At 39.0% G+C, this 25,311-nt stretch overlaps 1 protein-coding gene across 2 annotated transcripts in view; it reads left to right on the top strand.

The window, feature by feature from the left end:
• CTDP1 (CTD phosphatase subunit 1) overlaps positions 1–22,712 on the top strand; it is a 95,537-nt gene extending 72,825 nt beyond the window's left edge. For both annotated transcript variants that reach the window (XM_085220081.1, XM_085220082.1), the window contains one exon: positions 21,687–22,712. In XM_085220081.1, coding sequence (XP_085076207.1) covers positions 21,687–21,825 — 139 coding nt within the window. In that variant the 3' untranslated portion in view covers positions 21,826–22,712. The remainder of the gene's footprint in view (positions 1–21,686) is intronic.
• Positions 22,713–25,311: the final 2,599 nt, after the last annotated feature.

Here is a 25,311-nt window from a genome sequence, read left to right as displayed (position 1 = left end):
TCTTCCTTTTAAGGATGCCATTTGACCACAAATATACTTAGGAAAACTTATTCTGTGTTCTTACCAACAAATGTACAGAGTTGTTCATGTTTCAATTGCAACTGTAAGTAGTGTTGCAGTTTGCTAATCCAGATCAGTTTGAAGGATTGTTCTCTGGATTTACCTCATTTAAAGCTTGGTTTTACTTGTCATTGGTTTCTTACATCTGATCTTTCTGTGTATGCTTAATTCTTTACTACCACAGCAGTGTAACAGGAATGATTGAGGAGTTTTGTCTCCTCAGTAATGAGGTAAAGCACTTCTCTCTTTTGTTACAGAATGTTGTTATGCCGTAACTGATTGTGGGGAGACCTTATTGTGGCCTTCCAGTACTTGAAGGGAGTGTAGAAACAGGAGGGAGAACGGCTGTTTACGAGGGTGGATAGTGATAGGACAAGGGGGAATGGTTTTAAACTGAGACAGGGGAGGTTTAGGTTGGATATTTGGAGGAAGTTTTTCACCCAGAGGGTGGAGAGGCACTGGAACAGGTTGCCCAAGGAGGCTGTGGATGCCCCATCCCTGGAGGCATTCAAGGCCAGGCTGGATGTGGCTCTGGGCAGCCTGGTCTGGTGGTTGGTGACCCTGCACACAGCAGGGGGTTGGAACTAGGTGAGCATTGTGGTCCTTTTCAACCCGGGCCATTCTATGATTCTAGGATTCTGTGGTTTAAGGTTTTTTAATCTGTCTTCTTAATCTGTCCCTTCTAATTACTGGAGAAAAATGGGAGATCTAGTGTGAATTTTACACTGAAGAGTGTCAGCTGCAGGCAGTGTGTGAATCTGGGTATTTCTCAGAGGAGAAGGGTGGGACAGAAGTGAATTCAAAATAACCCTTGGGTGTATTTTTCACCATGGTGTTAGATCATACTGTTAGACTCATTGCTTCTGTAGCAACAAGAAGAAATATAAGCATTTTTTACTACTCCTGGCTTGGAAGACAAGTTACTATCTTGACCACTCACTGCTCTTGTAGTCTCATAACAGAAAATATACACTGTGTTCTAGAAAAGCCTTAGTAAGGGCAAGTAATTTAGTTAAGGAAGGTAAAGGAGTGCGTCCTTTGGGAGCAGATCACAGAAATTTCTTTGCCAGCCTAATTTTCCTCCGTTTTTCTACTAGGAAATATCTGTCGTCTAAAAAAGATCTTGACCAGAGTTATCTAAAATTTTTACTCTGAATAGGTTTATTGGGCTCAATGAAGGGAGTTAATGGCATAGAAGATCCCCCTAACTCGCTGCATCCCGGTGCTATCCTTCCCACCTGGTCAGGCAGTAATCAGCCTTTGGCTATTTTTAGAGCTCTGTTCGTTTCTGTTTAAAGTGTGGTTTTGTTCTGCACCTTTTTTCCTTATCTGGGCAGAAAAACTGTTTTGCTTTTTCTTGTTTGTTTTGGTATTTGTTTGTTTGTTTTTTAAGGAGTATGAAGAACTCAAATTTGGTGAAAGTCAGTGATGTATTCTGTCTTCAGATCGAAATTTCAGGTGACTTAGTGAGGTAAACGCATATTTTCACGCCCGATTTATAGAATTCCCCCCCGCGCCTGGAAATGCTGAATGATCTTCCTACTTAATATTCCCTTTATTTTCTCTTTCTAAAATGTATGTACTGAGGCAGTTTGCCCAAACTGGCTACACTTTCAAATTTTCTGAAGATATCCAAAATTGATGCATACAGAAATTAGTTTGAAAACAGTCTTTGTTAAAGGCTTAAGGTTTTAATGCTCTGTGCTATTTCAGAGCTACTACACTGATTGTAAATCCTATGAAAAAATAATTTAAAAATCTTTTTGTCCTTTTGAGATTGAATCATGTAGCTCTTTTACACACTAATATTTGGAATAACACGATATTTGTAAAACAGTAACTATATTCTGCTTGGTAGTCATGCCTGGACTATGTCTTATACTTAACTCATTCATTTCTCCTTTCTTTGTTAGACACACAAAAAGATTTGTAATGCTTCATAAATCTCTTTACAAAGAATTCAAAACTGATTTATGAGAAAAGATTATACCAAATTAGCTGTGCTGTGTTGTTCGTAATCTTCCTAGAAGCTTTTGGTAACAGAAAGGCTGTAGTCTCTGGAAGTCTTCTTGTGACAAATATTTGATTTTTCTGCTTTTTTTTCAATATTAAATCAGATTTCCAATCTGCTATAATGAGTGCCTTAAAAACGTAGAGGAATTTTTCTCTTCAAGAAGTCACGGAATCACTTTGGTTGGAGAAGACTTCAAAGATAATTTAGTTTTAAGCACCCCTGCCATGGGCACAGTTACCATCCACTAGATCAGGCTGTCCAGGACCCCATCCAGCCTGGCTTTGAACACCTCCAAGGTTGGGGAATCCACAGCTTGCCTGGGCAGCCTGTTCCAGTGCCACACCACCCTCTGAGTAAAGAATTTCTTCCTAACATCTAACCTAATTCTCCCCTCTTTTAATTGAAAACGATTTTCTCTTGTTCTATCACTATCAAAACACGTAGGAAGTCAGTCTCTGTCTTGCTTATAAGTTCCTTTCATGTACTGGAAGGGCCACATTGAGAACTCCCAGAGCCTTGTTTTCTCCAGGATGAACAAGCCCAGCTCCCACAACCCTTCTTTGTAGGAGAGGTGCTCCAGCCCTCTGATCATCTTTGTGGCCCTCCTCTGGTCCTGCTCCAACAGCTTCATACCTTTCTTGTGCCGGGGGCCCCAGGTGTAGGCACAGAACTTCAGATGGGGCTTCATGAAGACAGAGCAGAGGAGGACAATCACCTCTCTCACACTGCTGGCCATCCTTCTTTTGGTTCAGCCCAGGATCTGGTCTTCCAGGCTGACGGCATGTTCTTGGCTCATGCCAAGCTTTTCATTCGCTAGAACTCTCAAGTCCTTCTCCACAGGGCTGCTTCTCTCAGTTTGTATACATATCTGGGATTGTACCAACCCAAAGGCAACATCCTGCACTTGGCCTTGTTGAATCTCATTAGGTTCTCAGGGGCCTACTTTTCAAGCCTGTCCAGGTCCCTTCCTTGTGCTCTTAGACATCTTCATGAGTGACACTGACACTGGGATCAAGTGCACTCTCAGCAAGTTTGTGGATAACATCAAGCTGTGTGGTGTGGTTGACATGCCCAAGAGATGGGATGCCATTCAGAGAGACCTAGACAGGCTTGTGTAGAGGGCTCAGGTAAACCTCATGAGGTTCAGTAAATCCATGTGAAAGATCTTGCATCTGGATTGTGACAACCCTTCCTATTAGTACAAGCTGGGGGATCTAAGGATGGAGTACAGTTCTGCAGAAAAAGACTTGGTGGATGACAAGCTGGACATGAGCCAGTGGTGTGCCCTCACAGTCCAGAGAACCAACCGTATCCTGGACTGCATCAGAAAAAGTGTGGCCAGCAGGTCAAGGGAGGTGATCCTGCCCCTCTAGTCGGTACTGGTGTAACCTCACCTGAATGTGGAGCTATTAGAGCATGTGCAGAGGAGAGCCACAGAAATGATCCAAAGGATGGAACACACCTCCCCTGCGAGGACAGGTTGAAAGAGCTGGGATTGTTCAGCCTGGAGAAGGCTCCATGGCATCCTGATAGCAGCCTTTCAGTATCTGTAGGGGGCTATAAGAAAGAAGACACTCTCTTTAGCAGGGTCTTTGGTAATAGGACAGTGGGAAGCGATTTCCAGCTAAAAGGAGCGATTTACATTGCACATAAGGAAGAAGTGTTTTTTACAGTAGGGATGGTGAGGCACTGGAATAGGTTGCCTACGGAGGTGTTGGGTGCCCTGTCCTTGGAGGCATTCAAGGTCAGGCTGGACCAGACTCTGAGCAACCTGTCAAGTTGTAGATGTCCCTGTTCATTGCAGGAGAGTTGGATTCTAGATGACATTTAAAGGCCCCTTCTAACTCAAAAGAGTCTGATTCATTCTGTTCAATCAGCTGCACCACTCAGCATCAACAGCACGCTTGTTGAGAGTGCACTAAATCCCACTGTCTATGTCGTTGGTAAAGATGTTGAAGAGCTCTGATCCCAAGACAGATTATTTGGGACATTGGGAACATTCATTACTGTTCCCCACCTGGACACAGATCCATTGACTATAACCCTCTAGCTGCAACCACCCAACCAATTCCTGTGAGTTATCAATTCTTTAAATCCATACCTCTGCAATTTAGAAATAAGAATGTGGTATGGGACTATATCAAAGTCTTTGCAGAAACTAGGGTAGACAACATCAGTTGTTTTTCCTTTGTGCACTGATGCTGTCACTCCATCATAGAAGACTACTAGATTGGTCAGGCACAACCTGCCCTTGGTGAAGCCATGCTAGCTCTCTCACATCAACTCCTTCTGTCATATGTGCCTTAACATAACATCCAGGAGGGATCTGTTCCATGATTTTCGTAGGCACAGAGGTGAAGCTCACCAGCCTGTAGTTTCCTGGGTCTTCCTTTCTACCTTTCTTTAAAATGGGAGTAATGTTTCCCTTTTTCCATTCACCAAAAAGGGCTAGGAAGTATAGCTATGGTATGTCACATCTGAGGGGTTATCTAGATCTTCTGAAAATGCTGGTTTGAGAAATAGGTATGTAATACTTTTTGAGAAGTTAGAGCATTGTTTTTTGTCAGTAGTAAGTAAAGGTACAGAGGATGGGTTTTCAACACCTTCGTAAACCTGCAGGTGGATGACAAGATACTGAAAGTAGAGAGGTAGACACTGTCTAAGGTACGTAAATGTGCGGTGATATTTTTTGTATCTTGTTTTATTTGAAATTAAAGCTTTTTGTCAATAAAAAGTCAGGCATGCCTGACTAAACTGATTGCTGAAGGAGCATTAAGTTGTGTTTTAAAACAAAAATAAAAAAATTAAAATAATTAATCAAAACAAATAGAAGTCTGCATGACTTACCATAAAAAAGACAGTAGTTTTGTAAAAGGATGTTGAAACTAAGCATTTTTTTTTTCAGTAAGTCTGAGTAGATAACACTAATTTAAAAAAAAAAAAAAAAAAAACTCAAAGTTCTCACTGAAAAATATTTTTCCTCTTCATTTGCTATTATATGCTATCTAATTGAGCAAACTGTTCCACAGGGGGATTTCTGAGATACGAGCTATCCTAATCTGTTTGGTTTTTAGAGAGAAGTTATCTTTCTATTAATATCTCAAACCTTCAGAGCAGATCTGTGCATCCTCCAGTTTTAGCTCTTTATGTTTAATTTTTTCTCTGCTGCTATGGTAAAGAAGTTTTCTATTGTATTCCTCGTTTGAAGTAATTAAGTTTTATGACGTCATATAGGAAAAACTCTTGTGGACAAGTCTAGAAATCAAATTCATAGCTTAAAATTCTCCAACTGTCATTTATCTCCAAAAAGGAAAAGTTTTGTTGCTGCTCCTTCATTTGTTACCACTTGTACTGTGAACTCATGTTTTGTAGCTGAGAATTTGCTCTATCAAGTAATGTTACTGTGCTCTTTGTCATTTCCATGGAAATAAATAGAAGCAACCTACGTAAGATAGCCTTCTTCTTGTGAGGGACTGAATGAAATATAGGTTCTTTTATCTGTGGAGCTCTTAGACATCTTTCGTTTTATGCTTGGATGACCTCAGACCTCTGGTCACACTTCCGAAGCCGGTGTAAGGCACTGCAAGGATTAACAAGGATAGTGTACAGGACTGTGATGGAGTAAACCAGTAATACTAGAGTTGTGTAGATACACAATTTCTATCAAATTTCTTCAAAAACATTACAGAAGAAACCAGCACACATGATGGTAAATGTTTGAATGAGTCAAAGCAGCCATGTCTGTGTATATTTAGGAGGAGGAAGCAGTAGTGCGCTCTGCTACTTAAGGGTTCTGCCTACATTGCTGTTAAGCTCAGATCAGTAGTGTGTTTTTGGAGCTGCTCTTGAGGTTGTCAGTGCTTGCTGTGCTTTGGTGCACGTCCCAGGGAGGCCATAAAGTACATGAATCAGTTCTTTTACGTGAATGTAGGCTGGGATTTAGCTGCAAGAACTTCCTCTTTCTTGCTCTGTTCAAGCTGCTAATGAACGTTCAAGCCACACGATGAGATCAGAGCTAGTCCAGAATAAAATGCTATTTCTGCCTTAAACAGTCATAAGGCTCGTATGCATCAATGCTGAATGAATTTCTTCAGTACATACAGTGTCAATAGGGCAATTGTTAAGTCAGTCAACTCAGATATTCCACTTAAGCTTTGCTGTGTGTTCAGTGTTTTACCCAATTTTATCATTTCTGGTAGTCTCTTATATCATAGACCGTGGCGTTGTTTTTCTTTTTGGTCATTTAAATGTTGATATGTTGCAGTACACTGCTTTATTTTAAAATTTCATGTGGGAAATTACTTAAATTGTAAGAGTGTCACTGGTGAATGGTAAAATCAGCTAGATAGTGAAATGTATGCATCAGTTAGTTTTTTACATGAGCACTCAATTAAGTAGATGAGACATTCATATCTTCAAGCTTGTTAATCAATTTAATGACCTAAATTTTCAAGCTGTTACTAAAAATCTACCTACTACAAATTTAGTTATGTTGCACATTAAATTACAGTTGTGTTTCCATCTGCTCACTAATCACGTTGGAACACAATGTGCATTTGGATATTAAGAAAATTGTGAGTGATATTTGAGAAAGTGAATCTGAATAATCAGTAAGTTGAGGTTAGAAGGGGTTACAGCTGGCCTCATAGCTTTTTTTTCTGTGACATTACAGTTGGCTTTACCCCTGCCATATATTGTTTGTAAGAATTTGTTGTATCAAAAACATCAACGTCAGATATACCCGAAATCTTTGTACTTGAAAATATGCCATAGCATACCCTCTTTAACCTTGTATCTGACTGAAGTTAAATGCTATGCAGTTCTGAAATAAAACTTGCCTACTATATTTTCTTTATGGGATCCTAAAGCAATGAAAAGTACAAACTGTAAAATATTTAGATGGAGAGGCAGACAGTATTTTTCTAAATGAAATGTTTTTCAAGCGTGTAATCATGTTATTTCTGTTTATTTTTTTAAATTTTGATTTAGCATAGATAAAATAATACTTGTAGCATAAATAAAATATGCTCTGTATTCAGAAAATGATAGCATTATTAGCCATAAAGCATCCAGTTACATGGAATAAATTACACTGACATTAGAAAACTTTGCTGTCTATATGAATCACATTTGCAGTCTTCAGAAAGACTTAAAGGTGACCCAGTCCCCAACTTTTCAGAAAAGCTGCCATGTTTTATAGAGAATTCATTTTTAAATAAGTCCTTGTTTACCTGGGAAAACAAGCAGCCTAGCAGAAGTTTGATGTACAAAACATGGTTTTATTTTTAATTACAATTTTAGACAAGCTATTTGTAATCTTTATAAACATTCACTTATTCTGCAGTATTGTTTGAGTAAAATGTTGTCTTCATTATTTCATACGTATTAGGCTTGAGTATGATGTAATCTTAAAAACTTATTTGACTTTGTCAAAGGTGCATTTGACTTCTAGCCCCAAATCAAATGGGATCTAGAATTTGGATCTTTACTAAAAAGTTAGGTTTGGGTTTTAGACAGACAGTACTTCTTGCTTGTGACATTTACAGTGAGGTTTATTGTTTTTTTTCTGACTGTATGCCTCTCTGGTGACTCTCAGAGTGGCTTAAGATTTCATGAAAGACAAGAACAAGGACCAAGGGCCAGGCAATTCATATTATCTTCAGTTTTAGATCCGTGAGTAATTTTTTAAATGCTGCAGTACTGAAAAAGTCAGATGAAAATGTATTGATCAATTTATTCAGTTCTGTCACTGCATTGTTGTAGTCCTGCTTGGTGTTTTCAGTGATATAGTACTGTGCGCTCCTGTTTGAAAATCTGTTTTATCTACATACAAAAATGTAGGTATAAAACTAGAGGTATGCTAAAGAAGCCCAGAGGAGCAAAGGGGATGCTTCACTTGGAAAGAAAGCTGGTGGAAGTTTGTATTCCATAATTTCTGTAGGACTTTGTTCCAGAAGCTTTCATGAGCCTCTGAAAAAACTTTCTCACTTCCAGAATTTTGCAGGTAGCCCTCCTTCAGCTTGACTTCCCAAATTCCAATTGAAGACAGACTTCTAAAACTACTCTGGAGGACATGTAGTCCGTTACCCCCTGCCCAAGCAGGGCTACCTACGCAAGCGATCCAGGACCATGTCCAGATAGCTTTGAGTTTCTCCAGGTATGGGAGACTCTGCCACCTCTCTGGGCAACCTGTGTGTCAGTACTCAGTCACACAATACAGAAGTGCTTCCTGGTGTTCAGACGAAGCCTCGTGTGCTCTAGTTTGATTCTTTCTTGTCTTGTTATTGGGCACCACTGAGAAGAGCCTGGCTCCATCCTCATTGCACCTTCCTTTCAGAGATGTATGTACTAGACAAAATCATCCCCGAGACTTCTTATAGATTCAGCTGTCCCAGCCCTTCAGCACAGGAGAGATACTGTAGTGCTTTTGCTGTCTGTGTGGCCCATTGTTGGACTCTCCAGTATGTCTGCATCTCTATTGAACTGGGGGCCCTGAAACTGGACACAGTACTGCTGGTGTGGCTTTACCAGTGCTGAGCAAAGGGGAAGGATCACTTCCCTCAATCTGCTGGTAATATTCTGCTTAACACAGCCCAGGATACCCTTGCAGCTGCAAGGGTACAATGGTGACTCATGTTCAACTTGCTGTCCACCAAGCCACTTTTTCATCATCTAGTTTTAATTCCTCTGAAGTATATCAGGTTTCTCCAACCAGTTTTCAAGGAAGAAATATAATGCTTTTAAAAGGAGATGGCAAGCTACAACTTATCCAGAGGTAAATGCTGCTTATACTCATATATTTCTTTTCTCCTTTGCACAAAGCATACTATTAATAGTGTGGAAAGCAGACAACTCTTTAAATGTAGATACTTACTTAAGAAGTAAGATAGCATTAAAACAATGCAAATTATGTATATGTATGACTAGCCCTCTGAAATGTCACTGTGCTGTGATGCTTCTATGACATGTGGCACTCAACTTTTTTGAATCTTAACATTCAACAAAAATGCATTTGAATGATAATTCTGTGACACAAAAAAGTCATTGCATATGAGTAAAGCTTTTCAAATAAGAAATAATTCAGCAATTTCAGAAATTCTAGTTACTGCACTTGTTACTAACCATGTCAAAATGGAGAAACCTTTTATATATGTGTGTTTATCTCCTAACTGTATTTTTTGCTGACGTTCTACAAGTCCTTTTCTTTTCTTCTGTTCTTATCCTGATTTGTTTCCTTCATAAAGTAGTTCCATGTAGAAATTACTGATTCTCAGATTAAAGATAATACTGAAAGATTATTGAGAAATGTAGATACCCCTAGTTACATGTTTAGAGACACAGACAGTAGAGAAACAAACGTGTACTTATTCAACTGTTTAAGCTAAAAGTCTTTGTTCTAAGACTGCTAGCACACTTTGCTGATAAGTTAGCTCAAGAGATAGAAAGTCTGCCTTGGGAAATCACAGAAGGACATGCTGCTTACAGATTCTGAAATACTCTGAGCTGCTAACTGATGAGTTATTTCAAAAGCCCAGCACAATATCTTTATTAATTAAAGTTAATTAAAGAGGAACATGCATTTTGGAAAGCATCAGATCATTAACTGGATAAGAAAAAGTTTCAGAACAGTAAGAGTATAAACTTCCACACATTTATACTATTACATTTAGACTATTAACTCGAGCTAAAATTAACCAAGGTGCTGCTTCACATTTAGATCAAGAGACTGAAATGGGTCTCTTGCTTCTCTGCTTCCTAAATGCACAGCTTATGCATGTTTGCTAAAAGTGTCAGGCTGCTGAGTTTCCGTAGAGGTTCTTTTCACCACTGAAATAGAGATGTTCGTTCTCCTTAAGGCCCTTAGAAAACCAGCTATATGATCTAAAAGTTCTCCAGGCAAACCTTAGTGCAGAATTAATGCATAGAACAAGTAGTTCGATTATACTGTGGAACTACCCTACAGCTTTGGTTGTATAAAAGCACAGTGTTTGTAAAGATGGGTAATTCCAGAAACTGTAAAATGCTGTAGTTACATGTGTAAGTTACATGTGATGTAATTTACACACGGCATCCACAGCACCTGACCTAAGACAGCTGGCTGTGCTGCTTAGCATGCAGCATTAATGCTTCCTAAGCCTTCACGGGTGCTTATGGCCTGGTAATAATTGCAACAGGAGAATGAAATTAACATGGGAATGTGCTGTTAATTGTTATTCTGTGGTCAGTGATGATGTTATAAAGTTCAGTATTATCACTAGTGCTTTTTTTTTCCCCCAGAAATCTTACATGGCTGGTACCATAGCTGAAGTTTAAGGAGACTGGCTGTATGTCACTCAGTTTTGGTGGCTTCTCCCAGGGTAGTTCTTCTTGGAGAGAACATCTGAACTACTATTCGTACATAGTATTCCTAAACAATTGAATTTATGTTGTTTCTCATTAACATTATAACATAAATAACATAAGTAACATAATATTAAAATAGTTGGTTTTTTTTTGTCTTTTTTTCAAATCAAACCTATCCAATTTAAATAGCAGTAGGATTTTTCTTAAAGCTTTTCTTATTTTTCTGGGAATTTTTTTTTTTTTTCCGAAGTAGTTATCTCTCCATATGGTTATGATGTTATTTTTACCAAGTTTCTTTAGCATTTGGTGATATAATAAGCAAGGTTTTCGCCACTTAACGATGACATAAATTCAAAATCTACTTAATTTTGCATTAAGAACAATGTAAGTTATTACAGTTCTCCAAACATTTTTCAACTATTCAGTAAGAAGCTGAAGAGTAGTGATTTGAACTTGTATGAAGTATTTTAACGTGATTCTGTGGTATCTTCACATTTCTATCCTCAATGCAAAGAATTCAAATCACTGTGAATTGCTAAAGAATATTGTAAACCATACAGCAGTACTTTTCATACAGGTATTTGAAATCACTGCTTTGTCTGTGTGTTGGACTAGGTCAGGTGGGAATTTCCAAAATGTTTTGAAATACAGACTGATTAGAATGACCATGTGCCTCTGACTTCTTTTACTCTCTGTGCCTGGACAGATGATTAGAAGTCTTCTATATATTACAAAAATTAGGGAAGTGTTGTCACAAAAGATCTTTATTTTCTTGACTACTTTAACACTAAGTAGGCTTCACTTATACATACTATAAGAAGTGTGCTGGTGTTTGCAAAATGCACTGAGAATCTAACATAGTCTTTTTTCTCTAGTTTGCAGCAGCAGAAGCTTGGAACTGTAATGTAGGTCATCAAGCATAAGAGTACTTACCTTGTTTTACTTGTCTCGTCATGTGTTCTAATGTGTATATAGGAATCTCATTCTTAAACATTCCTTTTTCTGACTTCCCATCTGTACTGATTTGGTGTATGTCTGTATAATTTAGGAGTCACGTGTGAAGTAATTAAATTGATTTGTCATTAATTCTTCAATGCATTTGAAGTAGAAGTCTTTCTGCAGTCACTCCCTTCCATCACTACAGGGCCATTAACTAATAGCTTTCATCCTGGGACAATGGAGTATCTAGAACCTGAGGAGAAATAATTTTATATCAAATGAACACTAGTCTGCAACAGCTGGAATTTTTAGAAGGCAACTATAGAAATCAAGTATTTGTTACTGTCCTTTTAGAAACAGTGAGGCCTGAAAAGTGATGAGAGATTCACAAAATCAGAGAGAAAGGACAGAGTAAAAAGATGTGCCTTTTAGCAGAGGATTCTTTTCTGACTGTGCGGCCAGCTGAAGAAGAACTGAAAGCAGTGTTTCAGTCTGGAGAAGAGCTCTTCTGCAGTGGGGGATTGATCCCAGCTCACTCAGAGGACATCAAGATTGAGCTTAGATGCATTCTAGACTAATGAGAGGAAAAAAAATTAAATGAACTTTTTATCTAACTCTGTTTTTCTTATGCTTCCGGGGTAAAGATGAGTTTGTCTCAAAATCAGGAGCAAATGTTTGTTTACTTTATAGTGTATCACTATTAAGTCAACTGTAAAATGAGCATTGCTGAGATCAGAGTTGAAAGAAAGGAAAGTGTTGGTTACCTGGGAGGCAACAGAGCCAGGGCAACATCTTCAATATCTACAAAAGTGGTGAAAGAAAGAGGAGTCAGGCCTGTGCTGATGAGATCCCAGCATAGCCTCAACCCAGGGAAACAGGAGCTGGATGTTGGCACAGTCTGAGCTCCCAGACAGGGGGAGTTCTTGATACGTAATGCTGCTTCTTAAGATTCTTGTCTGTTGGATTGTTCAGAGTAATCTCATGGGATAACTGGCTCTGTAGCCCAGCTGGGAGATGTGCTTCTGATATCTTATGTGGATCAAAAATATTCCAAAAGCACAAAATATTCTGGAAATTATTATTTCCAGAAATTAGGGCTGCAAGTAACTAAGAAATGAGTGAGGAATTCCCAGCCTTAGCTGCTTAAGGATGTGCTTTAGGGATGTGTACTGTTCTGCCACCTTGTATTATTTGCAGCTCCAACTCAGCTTTGCTGGAACAATTTAAACATGCTGCTTGGTGAACAGCTAAAGGCAGCTGATCAGGCATGCTGGGGAGGAGGACAAGGGCTATGCTCAAGAAATGTCACCTTTTCTTCTGAAGCAAAGTGTTTTTTCTGGCCAGACCTTAAAACCCATTCTGAGTTCTTATAAGGGGAACAGTAGGAAAACCATTTCACTCTATCTTGTAATTCAGAGCACTTGTGCTACAAGCAGGGAGCAGTTCCAATTCTTTTCTTTGGCAGGATTTAATTCAAGTAAAAAGCTCTAGGTATCAAATTGTTTTGGAGTTGGAGTTGTTCTGCTTCTCCACGGGAGCAGTCAGCTCTACCAAGCCCTAATACCCTGTTCCCATTCATCAGTGAAACAGCTTCCCCAGTACTGGGTGAATATTTAAGCACTTATTATTACCACCACCCCCATTTCAGCCATATATAGATATTAGTATTCTTTTGCAACTGTGACTTGAAAGGAGTGGTGAGGGATAAAGAAGTTCAGGGTGAGGAAAGCTGGTAACGTGCTGCTTCAGTTTACACACCAGTGAGAAAGCTGACATGAAGTCTCTGATGGATTGCCTAGTATATGGCCATGAAGTAATTTAATCAATTTTTCCCTTTAGTGAATCTTCACTACAGTTCATAAGCTATTAAACAGTTGAAGTTTTCCCTTGGTAAAATATATGGGTATTTAAATATCTCTTGAGAATAAGGAAACCAAGAAGTACATTAACAACTATTAGCAAAGATTTTTAGTCTTTCATTCTAAACTGCTACCTATTAAGGCAAAAAAAAAAAAAAAAAAAAGTGTTTTTCACACAACAACTAATGCATATAAATCTTGCCGTGTATATCAACAATTAAAATGGTGCTTGAAGCCTGTGCTGAAAATGTTGATGGAGGAAAGGCAGTGCTGCTTCTTAATGCAGGGGATAAAGAACAAATAAAAATGGTTAGGTCACTGCACGTGTGAGCACTTCATTGATCATTTGAACTCCTAGTAGGTTTTTCCATTTGGAAAAGATCAAATTTTGTATAAAATGTGAGTGTATTTGATAAGTACATTCTGTCAAGCTGATTGTGGGAAATTGTCCGTGCATTTTTATCAGCTCAGCATGTGAAAAGCACAGTATGGATGTTTTAAGTACCCTTCACAGAAGATGACCCAGTGGCAAAAGTATCTTTTGGCATGTGTCTTGTGCATATTGCCGCCACATTGTACAGAAGGATTTCCTCTTCGTTTTCAGAGTCAGAATTTCACATCTCCCTTTCAAAAACTTATTTTGCCACTTCTCAGACTTGCTGGTGTGGCTTGAGTCTGCCTTCAGCTATCCTAGGAAATACCTGTATAGAAAGAGAATTTAATACAGTTTCAAATAGCCCAGCAGATAAACCAGATCTAGTTGAATGCTCCTAAAAACATGTTTGTGTTTGTGTTAGGCACACAAGCTGTAGAGCCTGCATACGTGGTCGACAGAAATTGAAAGACACATGTATCTACTGATACTTTAGTTCACATCAGGCATCTGTGTCTTTGCCTTGAAATGATAACATCTGAAAGTCTGATAAGAAGATTTTTAGGGCTCCAGGTGTTAACCAAGAGAGGAAAAACTGAGCTGAAGGAACCAGAACTGCTTGCAAAACCTTATTGCATGGCCCAAGCTCCTCTGCCACTGCTGGGCAGGTAGAGTGACTAGAAGAGATGAGCAGTAGCACAAAGTACTGAACCCCTGCTTCAGACAGTTCAGCTATGTACTGCTCACCATTTAGAGAGGGTCTGCAAAGCCACTTTATTCCCATAGTCACATAGAGGCAAATATCCGGTCTCCTCTCCAGTCAAGCCCTGTTTGGTTAGCATGCCAGACCTTTTTCTACTCTGTTCCAGTGCTATTGTCTCGTTTTAGGGGAGCACTAGAAAGAGGACAATTTGTTACAGTCCTAACTTTTGTTAACTTATTTTTGAAGCACTAGGCTCTCTCAGTAGAATTAGTAGGGCTTGGAGTGCAGAGAAATAACTTTCCACATATTCCTCTTGCATGTATCTGTATATCCATGTGACTTGCTAATCATATTCCTGTGGCTGGTACCACTGCACTCCTAAGGCGAAGCTCAGCAGAAATTTCTTGCTCTGGATTGATAATACAAGGGCTGCTCTGAAAGTAATGCTTCTTATTATGTTGGCCCATGATGGCAGTAGAGTTGGAGCTTCCCATCAGTGTTCCATTACATGCTTTTGTCATGTGACAGATGGCAGCAGAGTGGCATTCTGACAAAATGGCCTCTGACGTGGAAATGCAGATGAAACAAAGGTATGTCATTAAATTCCTCCATGCAGAAAAAATGGCATCCAGTGGTATTCATGTGTGCTTATTGAACATTTATGGAGACCAAACAATGCATGTGAGCACAGTGAGGCAGTGGGTGTTGCATTTCAACAGAGGCAACAGTGACAGTGGGTCACCTCTGCTGGTGCAGAATTTTACAAGCATGGCATGCAGGCTTGTGTTTATGGCTGGCGAAAATGCATAACTAATGGTGGTGACTGTGGAAAACTAGTGTCTTGTAGCTGAGAAATTGTTCTCGCAAATAGTGTTATTGTGCTCTTTGTATCTGTTGTAGTTTCCATGGAAGTAGATAGGAGGCATTACTTTCAGAGTGACCTATGTAAACACGAAGCATTTTCTACTTCTGACATCTTTACTAGAATCATGGGCAGGCTGCAAATGAACAGTACAGTGGATCTGAGTTTCTGGACAGCACAATACATGTACATGTATTGTCGATCTTCATTTCATGAAACAGAATACTTACATGGTGAGAGCATGCATACATTCCTCCCTATTCCCTATTCCTTCCTTGGACCGAGTGCAACATTTTAAAGGAGCTTTTAAGTCTTTTCTGTGCACCCATTGAGATAGCTCTGTTATCCATACAGAGTGGTAGTGTGCTTTGTTATCTTTAGTTGATGTCCTTGAGTCATCATTTATTGAATGAACATCCTAAAAGAATGCTATTTTTAGCTATTTGCAATTTAAACTTAGTAATTTCTTTAAAATAATGACAGAGTGATAGTAAAAATTAGAGTTAAAAACTTTGACAAAATCATCTTAGCATTCTCTGTAAACTACTTTAGCCCATAACATATGCATAGTAACATACATGTTAAAGTAATTTATGAATATCTAATTTAAAAAGCAGCTAAGTAAGTGAGAGAAGGAATGCAAACTTAAATTTAGCAATTGCAAGCAACAAAAATTTAGCTCAGTCAAGCAGGTAAGCTGCCATTGTATTTCCTGTTTGTCCATCTCTATTTTTTAAGTAGAACTTAACATGTCAGACACAGAGGAAAATGTTGTCATTCCTCTTAGGGATTGCCTGCAGGAATAAACAATCACTTCATGTACATGTACATTTGAAGACAGTGTTTTCTTCGTCTTTTTCACATTTTTCTTCTGTGCAGAGATTTCTTCTACAGAGAGATATTTCCTGTACATGGTAGCTGTTAAAACAGTTTTAGAAGTTTTCAGAATAGTTTTTTTTTATTTTGGAATTGCTACAATAGCAATGAATTAGATCACAGTTTACTGTTGGTAAGTTCAAAGTCATCCAGCTGTTGGTGGGAATTGGTGGGCTTCTTCTAACTGTGAATAGCACTGACAGAGTAGTGTTCGGTGAGATCCAACTCCATGATTCCTTTTTGCATCCTGGCATTATGCGATAAACGAATTCTATGCTTTTTTCTCTCTGTTAGATTTCTGGTTCATCCTGTAGTTCTGCAGAGAATGCTGGATGAGTTCATGAAACATTTTTCCTGTGATGCTAAGTGTTGTCTCTGTTGTGATAGCATTTGGGTGAGGTACAAACATACACTCCAGTCTGTGAAAATGGAGCTAACGCTGCTCGCTGTGCTCAGCCATGTGCTTGGCAGCCTGCTGTGCCAGGACAGTTCAGTTTTCTTGCACAAGTGCACGAGATAAATTGCCCCAGGTGTATACCTGAGCCTTATGTTTTATAGGTCTGCTGTAGGCAATTGCTTACTACTGTACCAACCATGCATAAAAGATGATGTATCTCATGTCAAGAAATATCTATTTCAAGCAAAACTTGGAACATCTGAATGGAAGTGTAATCAACCTGCCCTATGTAATATATTAATGCCCACAGCATTGATTTTCAGTTAACATGTTCTCAGCTCTCGCATCCTTTCATCTTGTTAGGCACGCACTGGACTGGCATCCTCAAAATTGGTTAAAGAGCAGTTTTGCTGAGATGAGTTCTAGTTCATGACACCTGTTATCTAAATAAATTTCCCCAAGTGGAAGTCCTATGAAAGGCAGTCAGACTCCCATCTCTTTTCAGAACTTGGCATCACCCTTCTTGGTGTTACAGGAGTTTGCAGAACACTGTGAACCATGTGTGTACAGAAACCAGGACAGACCTTTCACACTGGATCTCAGAAGCATGCCTGGGCAGCGTAGTTAGTCTTGTAGCAATACTGCCTGGGCTGTAGTTGCATGCTCAATGATTTAGAAGTTTACTGCTTAGCAAAGTAGGAGTGAAGGATGTGGGCATTTGGAGTTTGAGTGTAAGTGATGATTTATTTAAATACTAGCTGCAGATTTGTGGTTGGTCCCTTCCAACCCAAGTCATTCTATGATTACATGATATGATTTCTTTTACAGTTGTTTGAAACAAGGTACAGAAAAAAGATTCTCTTTGGTTTTATTGAAAATTACAGGGTTACATTACTCTTCCATTTGTTTTGCTTGTTAGACGTTTCTATTTTCATACTGCATTGTATTTCTTAAAAGGATGCCACTGCGATGCAAAACAGACCTGATAAAATCTGCTTTTCATTAATAAAGAAAAAAATCCAGCATTATTCCTTTTCAGCTACAAATTACAAACAACGGACATAGAGTGGAAGAAGCAACTGATACTAGATTTCTTTTACTGCTTTGTTCCCTATGGCTCTTTCAGAGAACTAAATTTGATAATTAAATGATAAAAGTGGAATTTTTGTTTGACCCGTAGTTGTATTTTGCAATCGTATTTTAGTGATCATTTTCATAGATCGAGTGAACAAATGTTTATTTTGAAGAGTTTTTCCTGGTTTATTTTTCACATACATGTACCATGCTCTATTTCAACTTAGTTTTGTCTTCTGCTCCTGTCTCTACACTTAGAATATCACCAAGTACATTTCTCATTAGCATTCTGTAGATTTTTTTCTGTAGGTAACAACTGCAATTGCTTTTTGTTTTAATATCATCACAAATTACATTCAAATTTTATTTCAATATGTTGATAATTCGTTTAAATACTTTTCTACAAATACAGTTCTTTTTTTTAAATGATTTCCCCATCCCAGATATGAAAAAGATAAAAAGTCTCAGATGAAAAAAAAAAAGCTTCTTTTGATATGGTTTAAAAAGTGAGGAGGCTTTAGAATAATGACTTAAAAGACTTTGAGATGAACTTGACTGCGAGAAGGAGAGCTGTAGTGTAGGATAACATAAGCTGATGGAGTTCCTAGGACTGGTTATTACAACAGATAAATATGTAATGCATTGGAAATATGAATGGTACAAATCTGTCACAGAGCTGTCAGATATTTAAAGCTTTAAGTCTTTTGGAAAGTTTGTTTGTCGATGAAGTTAATGACACTCAGTTATTTTGTTTGCTGTTTAATATCAGGCAAGCAAAATTACTTTTAAAAATGCAAATGAGGCTGATGGAAGCCTGTAACATATTGCTGAATCATTCTCCCTACATATGGATTCTTTATGTGCATAACTTTTCCATTCAGGATTGTTATGCAGTATGTCTCAGAAACTAGAAATACCAAGGAGTGGGCATAAAATTTGAATACACATTTGAAATTTTTATTCTGTTAACAAATATGGGAAAATATTGCTTTTCTCTTAAGACAGCAACGATTAATCTGTTATCACTCTTTTTGAATTCCCAAGTAAAAAATGCAGCATTATTTTATTGATGTCCTTCTTCCACATTTCTACCTGAGTTAGCTTTGCACGTGTTTTCAAAATACGCATATAAAATATGCATATAAATACTTTTGGGTGCACAAGGATGCAATTTACAGTACACAAAGAGCAAAAGGTTTTTATATCTTAATAAAAGCAGCATTCAGATTGTTCCTTTTTTATAGCAGAGGATTAACATGTACCTGTGTATTTTTTGTTTTTTTTAATGTTTTTCTTCAATTAAGCAAAGAAGTCTAGAACAGAATAGAGCTGTTCTGTTTCAAAAGAACAAGAACTGACAAAACAGATGGCATTTGGCTTTTTCTATTTCAAAAGGTACTGCTTAATACAGCTGGGTGAGAGATGGAAACACAACAGGACTTTCCCTTAACGTTCTCTGGAAAGACTTTTGTAGATGGGTACTCCGTTCTTGAATTAACAAGTGACACTGAGCATTTCAGGTAGCTACGTTTTGTTGATTGTCCTCACTGAAATGTATTTGCTCTGGAGTAAATTTAAGTGAAAAGGTTGTTGCTGCATTTCCTGCTGGCTTCTGACTTGGTTACTGAGTAAATAAATAGTTCCTCACTTCTAGGAATAATGAACTAGCAATGAGTTACTGGATTTTGGTCTTTTGGTATCGGGTTGGCTACCAGTAATCTTGCAGTATGTGCTGTCAGACTGTGAATTCTACTTTTAAGTTGGTTCAATCAGTTTTTCCATAGCTGAAGTGTTATAAACATGATTGTTTTCTACTGTGAACGTTGTTGTATAGATTCCTCCTGTGTTTTTATTTATCTTATTGCTCGGTTAGCACCAAGCATATATTTCTAATTCACTACTTGTTCAACAGTAATATTTTCTGATTTTGCTGAGTAAGACTCAGCTTTCTTTATTCAGCAATTAGCTTTTCTCCAGCTAGTAGTGTAATTAATGACTAAAACTGAACTGTGTGGTATCTCTCAAGGCTGAAATCATGAAGTAAAGAAGTAAAACACAGACTCCGTACGTTTGCATAACATCTAATGGAAATAAGATTTCTTCCAACTGGCATTTTTACTCTGGCTGCTTCTTCATCTGAGCTGTGCACTAATGTAGGGCACTAATGTAGGATGCATAGAAATAACTAATATGCCTGAGAGCTGCTTTTCCCTGTGTATTAAGCTGCACTCAGTGCCCTATAACTCCCTTGGCACATTTTAGTTTAGATAGCAAAATATGCAGGAAGTCCTTTCACCTCAACCCATTTTTCCTTAAGAATTTAGACACCAGATTAAAAACCAGGGCTTCAGCCTCACCTCACAGGATTATTCGTCACAAAATCACAGAATTACAGATTGAATGAAGTCGGAAGGGCTCTCTAGAAGTCCATGCTCCAAGCAGGACCATCTACAGCAAGCTACCCAGAATCATGTCCAGACAGCTTCTGAAAGTCTCTAAGGAGGGCGGTGGTCTGTGCCAGTGCCACGAGACCCCCCCAGCTGCTTTCCTGCCAAACTGCTTTCCAGCTGCCCCTCCCGCAGCACGTCCTGATGCCTGGGGCTGTTCCTCCCCAGGCGTAGGATTCTGCACCTTTTCTTGTAACTCCAGGAGGTTCGTGTCAGCCCAGTTCTTCAGCCTGAGTCCCTCTGGGTGGTATCGTGACTCTTGGTATCTCAGCTGCTCCTCAAGTTTTGTGTCATCTGCAAACTTACTCCTACCACCCTGTACAGAAGGAAAAATAAATCTAACATCATTGTGAGGAAGCAACCAGCAAAGCAGCAGCAATGTATCTTTTGGGCCCGGTGGAAACCATAATGGAACAGAGCAACACAGTGCTGTTCTCCTACCGTTTTGATTCAGACCCACTCCTGCCATCACACCCAGATTCGTCAGTTGAAATGAGGAAGGTCAGATGTCACTGAGCCAGCCAACAAGTAGCAATAAAATTTGATTTATGCCTGGTCTTCTGAGAATTAGTGGCTCTGGAAGAATGACAATAAGAATCTCTTCGGGTGCATAGAAATTGCTTTGTATTTCAATTTTGCTCAGAAGCTCATGAGTTTGACTTTAATCTTTTTATCTATTTATTTTGGGTATATGTATTTCAAGTCAGTATTTATCAGAGGTCTTTCTTGCTATGTGGTACTTGTACTCTTAGAAGTAAAGTGGCCCTTGCTAAATCATTACTCTTTTTTGCTGAAGATACTTCGTTAATTTTTCATTCTTGCAAGTGGATGCATTCTCCTCTTAATGAAATCTTACCTAACATTGAAAAGGACACTTTAGAGAGACCCACTTTGAGCATATTTCTCTGAAATTTGATCAAATGATCAAGGAGTAATTTTTGGAGGTATTTCTACAGCTCATTTTGAATTCTGTACAAGATTTCAACTTTATTTTTGCCAGAAGTGTATGTCTGATCTAAAATTCTGTTTTGGCAAAGAAAAGAGATTTTAGGGTTCCACAAATCCAAATTCTTCTGCTTATGGCTTTGTCCCAGTTGAAGTGTTAGATTTTCCTTGGAGATCTTTCACAACCAGGAATGTGATTCTTCTGGCAGAGTATGGTGCACATCAGCTTCCTGTTTAACGTGGCTCATTCTCTGGAGGCATGAAGAAATGTGTTGTTCAGACCAGCAGTGCTACTTCAAAGAGACGTAGCAGGGAAGAATGAAGCACACAAGTTGAGCAGCTATGCAGTGGGAGTGGTTGAGCAATTAAGGTTTAATTTTTACAACTAGGAGGTACTTAGATATTTCATAATCATATGGTAAAATATAGTGAATTCTGGTAATTTCTCATTCTCATGGCAGACTTGCATTTTCTTTTGTTACGTGAGAAGAAGTTAAATTAATTTTTTTTTTTCCAAACTGCTTTAAACTTTGTTTTCATTCCTTGTTCAGAGGAATGGGAGGAATGAAATTAACAGCACTTGAACAGCTGAAAAGAAACAACAATTAAAAATCAATGGTGGGTAGTAGTTAGTCCATCTGAAAGTAAGTGCTTTTCTTTTTTGTCTAGAGCTGAAAAAATACGAATCCTTAGGCCTAGTTTTTTTCTCTTTGACAAAGAATAGTGGTCTGTGTTACTAAGCAGTCGTATACCTTGATTCTTGATTCACAAACTTTGTCTCTGTGTCCTCCCAGGGGCCATAAGCGCAAACTGGATGAAGACGCTGCCAGTGAATCCAGTAAAGACTCTAGCAATGAAGATGAGGAAGGAAGCAGTTCTGAAGCAGATGAAATGGCAGCAGCACTTGAAGCTGAACTGAATGACTTCATGTGACATTCATGCAGAAGATGGAATTTCTAATTATATTTTACTTCTCATAAGCAGATCAGACTTCAGATGAGTCCCTTATGTCAGTGCTCAATGTTTTTCCAAAATGTGTGTGTATATTTTGCAAAGCAACACAAGAGGTGACACATTATTTTACAAAATCAGAAATAGATGTTTTTAAGGTGTTTTACTAAAGGAAAATATACTTTTTTAAACAAAAAAAAAGTATTAAATGGGACTTGGTGTGCTATGCCAAAGACATGTTATGAGCTCTGCAGAACCTTCAGATACAGGACGGTAATACAAAGATTTGTGTTTCAGCATACAGCAACTTTTCAACATATTGCAGTCTGTGGTTTATTGGTAACAATCTTAAAAAAACAGGATGAGGTAAACTAAATGGAATTGCTTGAGTAGTACAGCAGGAACCTGATGAACTGATCATCCTTTTCCACAAATAAATGCTATCAAATATAAAAGGATTTTTAAAATTAAAAAAAACAGTCTATATTTGTATAGAAACTGAGAACATCATATGCAAGCTTTGTGAACTCTGCAATTGACTCACTTGTCATTTGCTTCTGAGATGATGATCAAAAGTCATGTTTTTAAGTTGCTTTGTGGAGTAGTTGGATTCGTTAGGGACACCGTTTAGATTTTTAACTTTTCTTCTCTGTAACCAGAAATTTAGCACAGCATACTGTGTGATCCTGTACTGCCATAAGAAGCATATTCATCCATTTGTGTTGTTCTTGGAAAGAACGAGTGCTACTTCAGTCTAGATAGGATTTAATTTCCTTGAAAAGAGATCTGATGTAAAGTTTTTGTATATTCTATTTCATATTTGACCCACAAAACAGATTTTCTTTCATTTAATAAAAATTCATTTTGTAGATTTTGTTTCCCTTTGCTGTATCATGGAAGTCTGCAACAACTGTTTGTTTCCTTCTGTCAAACATATGGCATCTTTCCATCTTGTTTTTCCTTTTCTCTGCATGAAAACAATGAAAAAGCTTTGAAAACAACTGCGAAGTTAGAGATTCAGGCAGTTAACTGTGCAAGAGAAGAGAAACACTGAACTGTGAAGTGTGTGAACTGTTTCATTCTGACATTTTCTCTTCTCTCTTTAACTGACCTATGAAGATACTGTAAGAGTTACTGCTGCAGTATTGAATTTCTGAGGCTAGAACTAAGATTTATTCTCAGTTGCTAGCAACTGGAGACTGAGATTCTTCTAAAACACATTAATGAAAGAAACACATTAATTCAGATGTTGTGGTTAAAATTACTTTCTAGTGCAGGAATATTTAGGTTTGCCACCTAACAGTAAAATTAGGAGAATATTTTACTATTCAGGTACTATACAAAGAACAGGCTAGTTTTTAAAGCTTCATAGTGGCAGTAAAAGGAAGAGTGAGAAAACAGGAGAATCATCTCCGGTTATTACTGCTTTTCCATTCAGAATGCAATGCCATCATCTGTGAGATAATGTTCTCTGTAAGAAAAAATATTGACCTTACAGGACATTTATACAGATTCCACATAACTGAATTCTGCAGTGATCTGCTTTCTAGAGCTGTCTGTGAAAACAAGCAGCACTTGTCCAAGAGACTGAACTGCATAACAAAATAAATTTTAAAAAACACCAAAGAAAAGTCTGCAACAAGGGAAGTCAAAATACAGTGCAACCTCCTCATGTAGTAGAGGATGAGTATCCTTGCAATGAAGCAGTAAAATGTCAGTGTTTGTGGGTCCTTTCAGTATTTTCTCAAGTTAAGTACAGTTGAAATAATATGAAATAATGCCAGTTTTTCAGGTCTGTGTGATGCTGCAAATGATTTCCCAGTATGAATTTCAGCAGGGAATTATTCTGGCTGATGATCTCTGTCAGTCACACAACTCTGACTGTAAATAGCCAGCAAACAAAAATGGGTAGATTGTTATGGCTTGAACAATGTTCTGTATTGGCTTAAGCTGCTTGCTGGATGTTCCTTTCAGAGACAGCTGTCTCTTAGTACTGAGTGGAGTGATTCCATACACGCAAAGTTTGAAAAGCTTTTTGGTGTGAAAGGCTATATCCTGTTCCTGGCTTTATTTAGTGCCTTCCACTTTTGATTTAACTCATATCAGATGTGTCTGGGCAAGAGTCCTGAAAGCAATCAGCCCTCTGCTAAATCCAGTATCATGTGGCCTTGTGTGTAAACACCGCATGAGGGCTCTCCTCCAAACTTTGAGCATCCATCCAGGGGTCTGCTACCCAAAAAGACCCCTCTGCTGCTTGGGCTTAGCAAAAGCCTGCAGTGAGCACTGCACGCACTGGCCTCAGAGAGCAGATAACATGCTGCTGGGATTGCAGCCAGGCAGTTCCTGCCACGTACGTCACAGACAATTTGACATTAATTATTCACGTAGCTCTAAAAACCCATGTTTTCTGATACTCAGGGTGTTGGGGGACCTTGTGTGGGGACTTGTGGGAGGCACTGCAAAAGGTGTTCAGCCTGCTTTTTGTTTGAAAGTAGAATTGTGCTCATTTGGATGTCTGGTACACCAGTCACTAGACCCTATCTCTGCACAGGTAGAGGAGAGAAATGGAAACCGAAAATTGAGTAGATGTAAGTTGAATGCTGTGGCTAACCTCACAGCAAGAAGTCTTGGTTTCACAGAATCACAGAATCACAGAATTGTAGGGGTTGGAAGGGACCTCTAGAGATCATCGAGACCAACCCCCTGCCAAAGCAGGTTCCCTACACCAGGTCGCACAGGTAGGCGTCCAGGCGAGACTTGAATATCTCCAGAGAAGGAGACTCCACAACCTCCCTGGGCAGCCTGTTCCAGTGCTCCGTCACCTCACCGTGAAGAAGTTCTTACGCACATTCGTGCGAAACTTCCTATGCTGCAGCTGATGTCCGTTTCCCCTCGTCCTGTCTCCACGTACCACTGAAAAGAGACTGGCCTCACTACTATGGCCGCCACACCTCAGATATTTATAAACCTGGATCAGGTCCCCTCTCAGTCGTCTTTTCTCAAGGCTAAACAGACCCAGTTCACTTAGCCTTTCTTCATAGGGGAGATGCTCCAGGCCCTTCACCATCTTTGTGGCCCTCCGCTGGACTCTTTCCAAGAGATCCCTGTCTTTTTTGTACTGGGGAGCCCAGAACTGGACACAGTACTCCAGATGAGGCCTTACCAGGGCAGAGTAGAGGGGGAGGATCACCTCCCTCGACCTGCTGGACACGCTCTTCTTAATGCACTCCAGAATGCCATTGGCCTTTTTGGCCAGGAGGGCACACTGCTGGCTCATGGCCAACCTGTCGTCCACCAGGACGCCCAGGTCCCTTCTGCAGAGCTCCTCTCCAGCAGCTCATCCCCCAGCCTGTATTGGTGCATGCAATTATTCCTCCCTAGGTGTAAGACCCTACACTTGCTTTTGTTGAACCTCATCCGGTTTCTTACTGCCCAGCTCTCCAGCCTGTCCAGGTCTCGCTGAATGGC

This window comes from Meleagris gallopavo, chromosome 3 (genome assembly GCF_905368555.1).
Source record: "Meleagris gallopavo chromosome 3, MGAL_WU_HG_1.1, whole genome shotgun sequence".
NCBI lineage: Eukaryota > Metazoa > Chordata > Aves > Galliformes > Phasianidae > Meleagris > Meleagris gallopavo.
Note: the sequence above shows the minus strand (reverse complement) of the source record. Positions and strands in the feature narration are given on the sequence as shown.